This window comes from Trachurus japonicus, chromosome 23 (assembly GCF_045865225.1).
Source record: "Trachurus japonicus isolate A0001 chromosome 23, Traja_1.0".
Classification (NCBI taxonomy): Eukaryota; Metazoa; Chordata; class Actinopteri; order Carangiformes; family Carangidae; genus Trachurus; species Trachurus japonicus.
This window is the reverse complement of record NC_140929.1, coordinates 17,686,977-17,699,160: the sequence shown is the minus strand read 5'-3', so window position 1 is coordinate 17,699,160 and position 12,184 is coordinate 17,686,977. Positions and strand designations below refer to the sequence as shown.

The 12,184-nt window shown below is 44.9% G+C and overlaps 1 protein-coding gene across 1 annotated transcript; it reads right to left on the bottom strand.

Annotated features, from left to right (window-relative positions):
- Positions 1 to 1,830: 1,830 nt before the first annotated feature.
- On the bottom strand, positions 1,831 to 11,848 carry slc38a2 (solute carrier family 38 member 2). The gene is made up of 16 exons (XM_085769851.1): positions 11,532 to 11,848; positions 10,186 to 10,311; positions 10,013 to 10,094; positions 9,799 to 9,914; positions 8,141 to 8,214; positions 7,947 to 8,039; positions 7,555 to 7,630; positions 5,781 to 5,863; positions 5,518 to 5,576; positions 4,773 to 4,937; positions 4,599 to 4,678; positions 4,352 to 4,452; positions 3,163 to 3,287; positions 2,920 to 3,064; positions 2,718 to 2,815; positions 1,831 to 2,624 (listed from the first exon to the last, which is right to left on the bottom strand). Exons 2-16 carry the CDS (start codon positions 10,308 to 10,310, stop codon positions 2,505 to 2,507), a joined length of 1,542 nt encoding a protein of 513 aa, XP_085625977.1. The 5' UTR covers position 10,311; positions 11,532 to 11,848; the 3' UTR covers positions 1,831 to 2,504.
- Positions 11,849 to 12,184: the final 336 nt, after the last annotated feature.

Here is a 12,184-nt window from a genome sequence, read left to right as displayed (position 1 = left end):
GATGGTTGTAACACCTTTTACCTTTGTTGTTTTATTAAGTGTCAACCATCTTCCCTGGAATTTTACATGCTATGAGCTGCTTTCAACTTCCTGCTTATCGGTCAGTCTTATCAGAAGATGTTCTTTATGACAGCTTCCTAATGTTAGGATCCACACCACTGACATTGTTCTTCATTTAACCGTCAGTGATGAGTTCTTTTTGTTCATACTGAACCATAGGAAGATGTTTTAGTATTGGCACATGCACAATAAACTTGCATAGATGCATGTTTTTTTGGTGTGGTCTCAGTTTTTAGTTTTCAATCTCCCTGTTTCAATTTACCCCAGGTTGTGTTACAACCTACCCCGGTAGGTTGTAACAGTGGCACTCTTTGCATTTGGCATCAAATAGTGAATTCTGTGATATAGTTTGAGAAGTTTGAGGCATTGCTGTTTGTAGAGGACAAATGGGGGTACTCTGTGTCAAAAGTTATAGGAGCTGAGACAAAAAGTGTTACAACCATCCCCGGTCTCCCTATGTGGTTCTCAGACTGTCCCCAGGAACCACCTACACAGACAGGGAGAGTCTGACAGAGGACACACAGAACTACGACAGACCAGGCTGTAGATTATCTTTGATTTTAATCAGACATTAATTACAGGATATACATGGTGTTTCATTGAAACAAGAGTGTAACACTGGTGGGCAAAGCCCTCTTTGCTCCTGAGGTCCAGAGATGGCTGACATACTCTCTAACCAAGACGTGCATGAATAACATTTTGCCGATCACGGGGCCAAAACCAGGGAAGTGAGGCTGCTGCCGCTTTCTCTGCAGCTTCCACATGTAACAGTTTTCACAGAATCAACACAGGAGGACAGTTCAGGGTAATTCAGTCAGTCTTAACGGAGAGGCTGTGGCGTATCAGAGGAAATTCAGTATCACAGATTCACCAGCTTAGGGCTTTTTCATTTGTTGTTTTACAGTTTCAATTCAATATTGTTTTAAAAAAAGAAAGAAAAAAAAAGTTAAAACAAAACAAAGCGTATATACAGTTGAACTCAGTAGATATATATACATATATATACATACAATATTATATAAATATAGTAAAATAGATTAAATTACATTGATTTCACGTTTTTTTTCCATAAATAGATGTTGGACAATAACAGTTTGGTGACATGTTACGTTAGTGTTGGAAGCACAGTGCACCGTCGGATGACAGGCTCACGGCTCGACGGGACACACGAGTCCACGTCGATCTTTCAAGTTCTTTGTTGTGAAACGTTTCAAAAAGCAGGAAACTGTGCAGCCGTACCTAAAAACACTCGTACTGTTCTGACGGAGGCGTCCCTCAGCTAGCTGACATGTTCGCTTCGGCGGTGGCGTTCAAGAGCACACCCGGCTTCTAAGGTTTTTAGTCGTTTTTTTTTGTTTGTTTTTCTTTTTTTGCAAGTTTAACAGGTTTAACATTACAACCACTGCATGTGGTCAAATTCAAAGTATTCTCCCATAAAGAAAAAAATTTTCAGTTTCCCCCCGTCCCTGAATGGGGAGGTGGAACCGAAGGCTCAGCGGCCTCCAGGTCTCAAAGCAGTAGTGTTGTATCGCCGCGCACGCTTTTCCAACAAGATCTTCAGCAGGTTTTTAAAGAATTAATACAGTTTCATTAGAGTCTCTCCTTCGAGGTACTCCGCAGCTCCCAGTGTCAGGTTGGAGAAGGCAGGTTCTGTTCACTTACACTATGTTTTACAAGGAAAGCTGACACTATAAGCAAGGTCACAAAGCCTTGGTAGGAATACTGAGTAGGCGGTGTGGTTGGCCTCGCCTGTCAAAACTGACAAATCTGTTTTTGTTTTTGTTTTTTTTTCCACAAGTGTGCTAAACAGTAAGTGCTTTCAATATACAAAGATGCTTTACAAATACATTTTTGGCAAAGTAAAAAAGGAAAAAATAAAACAAAATAAAACAAATGTTGGAAGGAACTTAAATGTCCTTGAGGAGGAGAAACGTTCAAGTCTGTTGCCTCGTGTCGACCTTTTCGGTGAGATTTCGCAAAACCTTTCTGAGGTCACAGCCACACTCACGCACGCAACAACGACAACGCAACCTGAGTGTAAGCTGCATTTTGAACTCTAAGACTATGTCATCTCTGTTATGAGGCACCTTCAAATATTTGTTTTCAGCTGTACCAATAATTACACGCAAAAAAAACAAAACATTAAAGAGTAAAAACGAGCAAAAATCGACAATGAAAAAAAAACTACAATAAAAAGAGAAGAAAGCAAGTAAAACACCATCTTTGTGGCCTATAACAGCAAACTGTACAAAGTTTGAATACATTCTCTTGGAATGGCAATGGTCTGTTGCTCAGAAAGTCAAAGCCGAGCATCAAGTGAGTTCTTGTGTTTTTCTTCTTTTACAATAGGTTTTTCGATCTTGGTTGGTTTGCGTGGTCGTTAGCAGTCCAGTGCTGGAAGCGTCTGCTCTCCCTCCTCCGGCTGCAGCGGGAGAGGCCGAGCTTTAGTGTCCGATGTTGTCGTGTGCGACTGAAACGGCTGTTGCCCTGTGGACCCAGTCCATGATGATGAGCGTCATGCTGCCGATCATGACCACGAGGCCGCACAGGAGGAAGGCGGTGGCCTGGGGGGGGGGGAAACAGGTTTGCGATTAGCTAACATGTTCAACCAGAGCAACTACTAGTCCTACAGGTGGTTCTAAGAACTGAGTCCTTACCCCGATCTTCTGCACAGACTTCATGGACTCCTTCTTGACCAGTTTAATGTAGAAAGCCGAGGGCAGGATGAAGATGAGCATGGCAGCAGCAGAGGCACCTGGGAGCAGAAAGAAATTCCTCATTTAGTACAACATTTTGTATTTTTGTATTGCTTTAATTTTGAAGGCCTCATCATGCTCATTTACAGACATAGGCACTCACCGATGAAGCCAAAGATGTCCCTAATGGTGGGGACAAAGATGACCAGGGCGTTGGTACTAGCCAGCAGCACCACGGTGATGATGGTGTGGCGGATCCAGCTGAATTCCTTGGAGGAGGACAAGTGCTGGTTGATGGAGGTACGGATCTACAAAGACAGAAAAGGAGGTTGTCAGGTCAGACCCGAGTCACTTAATTCTATCAACTGATCTTCTGAGGTGTGAGATCAACATCTTTGACACTCACAGGGAAGAGCACCACGGGGACGGTGAGTGTAACGGCGGTCAGCACAGCCAGACGGACGATCAGCAGGAGCACATCGAACTGGTAGATCTTGGAGTAGGTGTGCAGCAGCTCAGGCTCCACGTGAACTGGGTTTAACAACAAAAGAGACATGTTAGAGCCGACATACGTACACAAACAGTACAGAAGAAACACATTAAAGGTCCCATAGTATAAAGATGTATAATGTGATTATAAAGCAGCTCTAGGTTCTATATTAATACTGTATATAGTATCAAAGCCTCAGTCCACAGAGAAACACACACAGCCTGTATTCAGACACTGAGTCTTAAAACCAGCTGTTAGGACTTATGTAACTTTGTGATATCACAAAAATTAGCCTTATGCAAAGATCATTGAAAAAATGATCCAAGACGCTTTTTTTTTACTGTCTGTTTTCAAAACATAAAATAATCAGAATTAGCATGCAAACATGTTACACGTTACTGTAAACATCAGCATGCTATAGCATTAGCTTTAGCTTCGCTGTGGCTATGTACAGTGTATTGATATGTATTTTTCACTGCTGATTGACATGTGAAGTAACCATGCCACATGCACATCTATTTTCTCCATTTAACATCACAATATTTTCCACATCCACGCTCTCCTAGGACCGGCTCAACCCGGCTGGTACAATCTGTGTTGTCCTACAGGCGAAAACACCTTCCAACTACACTGCCACAACTTTCACAATGATTTCCCAACCTCCGTATTTAGGCACCATCATCAGGTTTTGCCCTGTCACTCCTGTTTGAGGAAGTTCCCTGCTCGCTATCGTGCTCTTGTATAACTGGTTTGCTGTTCCTGGAACTTTACACTGTCTTGCTCTGATGTCCCTGCCAATAAACAGGAACACAAACATGCTGCAGACTGGTCCACTGCGACAGGTGGGTTTTTTCACAGGCCTTACATAACAGGCCTCAGCATTTTGTCCTAGAGGGGTTTCTCTGTATTTAATTTGGACCTGGAGACTTCCTGGGTGATTGATCTGTATTTAGGAACATTACACAGGGGCATTGACTGCTTATGAACCCACATAATGCTGGGGAGGATTAACCCCTTGTTGCTTTCTAGTCATCTATAACTAATTCTACCTCTCTTCACATTTTGCCCTACATATATAAAATGTGTTTTTCCTCTCCAAACTTACTGTTGAAGGTCAGGTATCCGAAGAGAGCTGCCATCAGATACATGATGAACATGGCCAGGAAGGACACGTTGGCAACACCCTGCATCTTTTTGCGGGAGCGGCTGTTTTGGAGAGAGTAAAGGTATGTTTCATTTAGACACAAGGACGCAGTAACCTCAGAGAGGACATGCTGAGTTTTTAAAATGCTGATAAGGAAGCAGCTGGTGCTCTGTGGTTTGGGTGAACACGATGAAACAAAAGCACTCACTCTTTAAGCTCCTCGTACATGGGCAGGATGGCCGGGTGGCACACGAAGGCGAAGGTCAGGATGGGAACAGCGTAGACCGTCTGGGGGAGGAAACATCAACAGCCAAACATTAATAAACAGAAGCAGAATAATAAACGTAAATCCTCTAGGTGCTCGCATGTCAAAGAACTTCACCTGTGAGTTGTAGACAAAGTATTTGGGTGTGCAGGCGTCCTCGCTGTAGTCCACGGCGGTGGTGTTGGGGTGGGACAGACTCATGTTCAGCACCTTCATGCTTTCATTCAGACCAGTGAGCTCTTCAGGCAGAGGGCAACCGATCTCAAACTTCTTGATGATCACCTGGAGGACAAGCAGACGGGTTTTTAAGTGAGATTTTATTAGCAAAACATTGTGAGCTTAAATTTAGAAGCTCTGTAAATCTGTCTGATGATGAAAACCCCCACTGAGGCCGCACCGCTGGCAGACATCAGGTGAAAAACTGTCAGGATCTCAAATTAAATTTTTAAAGGAGCTTTTTTTTGCAAAAGTTGCAAACCTTCTTTTATCGACCAGAAGAGGAAGGCACCAACAGTGTTAACACTTCATTTGCCTCTATTCCTATCACCTCTGACCAATAGCTGTTAATACAAACGTTAGCTGTGAAGCTGTGGCAACCTTACAAATAGCTCCTTTAAAAGATACCAAAGCCAAAGTTGCAGCCAAATTTCAGTAACACTGTTCCTATTTTGTTGCATGTCTGTGTTTAATGACAATAGCTCATTGTATTCCCACACACTTGGATCATTCTGTTGCGTGTTGATGTTATGGAAAACCTGAAATGTTCCGTCTGACTCAGACTCATGTGGCTGCTTCAAAGAGGACACGTCTATGTGTGTGTGTGTGTGTGTGTATGTGTGTCTAACTGCTGGGTTTTACTCACCACAATCAGAAAAAACACCATGCAGAGAAGGGAAAGACCACTGGTGTAACCAAGGTAACCTGTAGAGGGAGGGGGGAGGCAAAACACAAACATGAGCCGGGTCTTCCACTTGAAGCTGTGGTATTTTGTCTTTTATCACTTCACTTCCAGCTGTGAACATTTTTAGACCTTTTTTGAAGTGTGGCACACATGATCACACGTCACTGACCCGGTTTAGAAAGGCATGTGACTTCACAGCGCACACACACACACACACTGCTTACCCAGGTTCCTGAGCAGGGAGAGGGGCAGGATGATGGCGAGCGTCACCAGCAGCACCAGGTAGTCACCGTTAGTATACCACTCCCTGCAACACAGGAAAACACAACATGTTACTGTGAGTCATTCATTATTTAGCCAAGCTTCTGCGCACCTGAACGCATCTCAACCCGTCTACAGTGTAATGACGTCAAGTTCAGTTTATGTGTCAGAAAAATGCTGTTATATAATTTCTTCATCTCTTGGGAACATCACACGGATGTGACTGTTTGAATAGACCTTCACTGACAGTATTTACAACCTTATACTGCAGCTGATTCATCTGTCTTTTCCAGATGTGCATCATTTATGACCAACAGTAAAGTAATTGGCTCTAAAACTGGCATCTCTGTGCGTTTTATCCCCTCCCCTGTCAAGACGGTTGCTGGTTCCCTGCGGCTGATCAAAGCTCTCAGCCGCTGCTCCATCTGCATATCAGCTGACATACGCCGGCCCTGCGCAGGATGAATGCACATCTCACAAAAATAGATGCAACAAAGCGGCTCTGACTGCGAGAACCCCATCAATTTTTGAAACTTGAAGCCAGGGTCGCGGTGAGCTCATCCCCGCGCGCTCTATCTCGATGCGGCACCGGTTGCCTCCTCTAAAAGGGCTCTTTGAAAGGCCACGTGAAGAGACTGAGCACTGTCCGTCCCTCTGAAGCACCCAGACTCTCCTCCCCTCCCCGCCCTTCATCGCTCCTCTGATACATCAGAAGGACAAAGACGCCGCGTCCCCTTCCCTGACACACGGCACTTGAATAACAACCGGCAGCCATTTTGCTCAATGTGCCACTTCAGCTCGAGTGCCTCTGCCTTGCCTGTGTGTTCACGCTACTTTCACACCTCGTCTAAAAATTCTTGTTGCAAAATCTTTTTTTGTACCAGAAGAGTCAACATCTCCTTTTCACACGGTTAGGAAATATTTGGGGTCCTGACTCTGCAAACAGGTCTTTTTTGGGATATGTAAACCCATCTGTGTTGACTTTGGGTGAACAGTTAGTGCTGCAAAGCTGCTTAACGAAATGCTTTAATGGTCAGAAGCTAAATCACCACCAAAACTGAATCAATTGTTCTTTGGCTGGAGGCCGATCTGGCAGATCTGCCCTTCACTTTCTTGGAAATTAGCTTTGAGTGGCTGGAGAGTTCTGAACTCTGACTGCAGGATCATACATTTTAATTTGGTTCCGATATTTCAGTCAGTGTTCAGCCGTGTGGGAAAAGATGATGAGACATCAGTGCTGAGCAGGTCAGTTTTTCAGTGACAGCGACGTGTGTGTTTTTTAATGTATATTTTCTGCATTGATGCTGCAGCACTAAAAGTAAAGTTAAAAGTCTCATACGGTATACAGTTAGATGTCCATGTGTTCTTTGACTATAAAGCAGCTCTAGGTTCTATATTAATACTGTGAAAGTATCACAACCTCGGTCTACAGATAAATACACACAGACTGTATCCAGAAACCGAGCCTTAAAACCAGCCATCAGGACTTCTGTAACATTGTGATGTCACAACAAAGTAGTCACCAAGCCCCTCCCACCTGGAGCCACCATCAAACCTTACAGGATTTGATTTTATCTGAAACCTTAATCCTATTTTCACTGTATTGCTCAGAAAAAATTCAACCAATCAGACAGGAGATTCTATCTTCTATCTATCAATTCTTCAAATAAATCACAGGAAAAACACTTTAATATTGACTTTCAGATGAGGGTCATCATATAGTATGTGGATACTCACCCATTGCTGGTTCCCAGAAAAGCCCGGATGACGATGGGAAGCTCGTACTTGACAATATAGAGGTAGCTTGACATGGCTGTGAAGATAAAAAAAAAACTGCAGTCAGTACATTTTCCTGTGAAAGAGGCCAAGGCGTGTCCATATAAGGAACTCCACAACAAACACAGTGATGTCTTGATTCCATGGAAAGAAAAAAAGATTTGGCACATGCTGATGGAATGACTCAAGTTTGTACGGGAAGTTACTCGACATTCCTGAAACGCAAGTTGGTTTTGTCGGCCAAGAAGTCTATTTTTCTGTTTTTTTCCCCCTTCTCCTCTGGGTTTTAATACATAGTGCAGATAAATATAGAGAAGTAGTTCACTTATAGTTACACAACACTGTGATCTCACCTCCAATGTTCTGCATGGTGATGGAGAAGGAAGCGGCGAGTTTTCCTGGCAAACCGAAGGCTTTGTAACCCAGCTGCTCGTACACCAGGGCGCCTTTTGAAGAGGAAATGAAGAATTAGCATGGGAGAAAAAATAACAAAACATCAAAGACGAAGCCACTGAGGTCTCCATGCCGGACTGTCTGACAGACTCACCTCCTTCATTGGCCGTCTTCAGCAGCAAGTGGACAGAGTACAAGGAGAAGATGGCGACGGACACGAGGAGAATCCTGTAAACAGAGGAGAGGAAGAAATTTTTGTGAATCTATGAGGAAATAAAAATCATTGACAAACAGGTTTTGCTGCTGCGCTCCCATTAAACAATTCAAACACAAACATATTGTCCTGCCTGTACTAAAAAACATGTGAAGTTCCTTGTGTCTGCTGCCTTCTCTCTTACTTTGACAGCCTGATCTACAAAGGCCCTGAAGGCAGCATCAGACTACAGGTCATGTTAGTCATGAGCAGCATCAGCATGGTCCCAGAGGACAAAAGGTTTCCCTATGTGGGATCCTCTTAGCACCCTTGGGAGGCTGCAGAGCCAGCACTGTGCGCCCCGGGATATTAATAGTCCAGGTGAAAATTAATCCCTTGGCTATTTGAGACCCGACGCAGCGATTCTTTTCTGCACGTGACCCTCCAGCTGCTTCAGCCTGCCACTGACATCATCATTGTTCCCATCTTATCACCTTATACGCCGCAACTCAGTAAATATGTGCTTTGGACGACCTTTTAGGAGAAAGGGGTGTGTACTGTTATCTAAACGGCAGACAGTGTTTCTAAATGCAAACACACAGCTATCATCCATTAATCGGCGATAAGAGCAGCTAGGAACGCTTCCAGCTACTTCAGCAGTGTAGTAGCTATTTGTTTTTTTTTTCTTGTAATCCCCCGCTTCCTGCTGATGTAGGGCTCTGATTGGTTGGCTGCTGGCTGACAGTGAAGCCGTGAGCTCCCCTCCATTCATGATCTCCTGCGAGCGTACGCTGGCTCTCTGTTTACGTAACTCTGGCCCAAATGCAGCAGGATTAACTGGGCTAAGCTGCTCCTCCGGCCGCTCCCCGTGTTTGCAAACTGACATGCGACTGTGTGCGAATGTGCCTTTTGGTGGCACTTGGAGCGTCATAGAGCTTGTAACAGAGTACAGACACTCCTGTTCTGAAATCTCTTGCAAGACAAATACTGCTTTTCCTTTAAGAAAGGGGCTTTCCTGGCTGCTGCAGGTTAGACGTCAGAACACTAAGCTGTTTGGGGATCAGTGTTGTGAGGTGCTTCCTGTATGGTGGTTAACACTTGGCATCTTCACGTTACTAGTATTTCCTGTTTGTGACCAAGCAAACAGCCTAAGTATTGACAGGGTGAAAGAAAACTCATCATTTGCCCTGAAGTAAACTTTCCTTTTTTCCCACTCTCTGCTGTTTTATCTTCAGTAAACATGATAGAGAGTACTTCAACTGTGCTGACGACCAATTTATAAACTTTCGACCCCAGCGTCTAATCTAAAGCTCAGGGTTGCACGGCTGCAGTACTCACACACACACACACACACAGTGTTGGCGGGAAAATCTGCCCTGCGAAGCGACGGTACATCATGACCCGCGACCTTGATGCAACAGACAAAACCACACCTGCCTGTGCAGGAGCTGGATTATGAAACAGCAGCAAGTCCTGCGCTATGAACCCACTGCAGTTACATTATCATTCAACACCTTCCTTTTTTTGATGATGGAAATGAATGTAATGTTTTTCTACCCAGTAATAACCCCCCACCTCTCAGATCCTGCATAATTTAGAAATATATAATGACAACTTACACAAAGAGGGCAATGCCAGTGTTGGCCATAGCGTAGGACAGACCCAGGATGCCACTGCCCATGATGGCGTTGCCCAGGTTGAAGACGGACATGCCAAAGGAAGCATTGCCCTGGTGCTGTGGAGGGAATAAAAAAAAAGAAAGAGTTGAGGAAAGTGAGCAAAATGACAGAGTGTTTAAAAGAGGAAACAGTGTAGGAGGAGGAGAGCTCTTACATATTCAGTCTCATACTTCTTCTTCCCCAGGTTGTGCTCTGGGAGGAACTTCTGACTCTCTGCGTCAATGTCAGAGCATTGGCTTCAGGAGGAGAGAGGAGAGGGTTTAGAGACACTAAAGCAAAGGGGGAAATGTTTTTTTTTTTTTTAGTGCATCAGTACTGTGTATTCACCTGTCCAGTGGGACCTTCTTTGTAAAATCCTGGAAAGTGTACTCAGTGCTGTTGGAGCTGCTGTTGTCCTCTTCATGAGACACACTCAAGTTGTGCATCTCAGTTTTGGCAGCAGGTTGTTTCATACTGTAAATTTCAAAAGCAGAAAATAATCATCATTTATTTAATACTTCATTTAAAGCATTCCTGCTCCCTGCGCCACGTCCACCCGCCCAGCTCTATTCTTTTCTAGCTGCGCGCGTTCACGTCCCCTTAGAATAATCAATATTATAGTGAGCAGGCGCGCCTCCGCCGGTCATGTGACTACTTCGGAAGGAGGAGGGGGGAGTGTGGGGGGTGACGCACCGGCAGTGGAAAAATACCAGAAACCGCGTCCACCCGACATCTCCTCAGCCCCGCTGTATGACAAAAAACGCCGCAGCACATTTTGCGCACATTTCTCCCAACAACTCATTAAAAAAAACGGAATAAAAAGGCGCAGTGACAGCGTCTTTTCCCCGCTGTTTCAACACCTTTCAGCTTTTTAATGAAACAGCATGACATGAAGACACAACTTCAATAGATCTGATCAGTATGACAGTTTAATACTTAAATAATAATAATAATGTCCTGGCAGTGAAGTGCGCGCATGTGGATAAACAGTGAAACAGAAGGACGCAGCGCTGGATCCGGTTAATGACATTATTTCCATGACCGGCTCCGATGGAAACAATGGCACGTGCTGTTCCTTTATGGGCATGGCTCTCCATTTTGCGCAGAGGCTCCTTGGGAGCGCTCTGATTCATACTCGTGGTATGATTACAGGATTTCAACACTGGCACACAAAAGCACACACACACACATGTAATAAACACTTTAACATTCCTCCCTATTCCTCCAATTAGTGTGTGATGATGAGTGAGGCGGTGACAGTCCTGTGCCAGCTCCAGATCTGAGTCCAGCACTGCAGCATCACTGTCACCAGCTTCATTATTTATTTATCTGGACCGGGACTGACCTGGTAAGGATGCCGCCTCAGGCCTCTCACACACAACATCTCCGGCTTTTCTACACAGATTCTAGCTCCTGACATGGCAGGAAACGTGTTTAATACATACTAATTAGCCCAAATGACCCGGTGACACATCTTCTCTTAAAGAAGTGAGATTCAGACAAGAAACCAGACCAGACACAGACCCTTCTCTGTCTGAGGAGATTCCAAAGAGAACCAATAACCCAGAAAAAGAAAACGTGTCTCAACATCTACAATAAGGAAGCTGGCTGCTCTTTTCAGAGGCCGCGCCGCCTTCATCCGGGAGTGTGACTGTCTGACAGTAGCTACATGATGAAGATGCCGGCAGTCTTACCTGGCTGTGGCAGGAGGCCTGTAAAATCCGATCAGTGGAGAAAAAAGACACAGGAAAAGTCCGGACGATTTCCTCACAAAAACCTTCTGATCCTTGAGAACGTTTGTAGGTAGAAGAAGATGAATAAAAATGAGAGGAGAAGAGGAAAACGCCTGGCAACAGACAAGGATGAGTCACAACACAGTTGGAACAATAAACACAGACGGTGTTAGAATGAAACCGTCCGACGCGTAAAAGCGAACAATTTAGATTTAGTCAGTTATTACAGAAAAATTCCCAGAGATGCGGCGCGCTCGCAAACAAGAAGCTGTTCTGCTGGAGGAGGGGAGGGACTCTGCCTTTATAAAGATGAGCATTGCATCAGCCCGCTCAGCGATGGAGCGGCGGGGGAGAGGGGGGGGGAGGGAGTGGCCTCACTTTTCTTTTCTTTTTTTCTCTCCTTTACGCACAGCGGAGACGTGGGTTTGTGTACAAACACAGCGTTGACCCAGAGACGGGAGAACCACGGGAACCCAGCGGAACATTGTACCGGAGGGGCTCGGTCACAGGGGGGTCGTGTGCAGTCAGAGCGCCCGCTGTGCTCGGTCTATGAGCGGCTGAGGCTCGGAGGTGTGAAGCCGAGTGACAGCGCGGCGGATGCGGGTGCAGCCGCT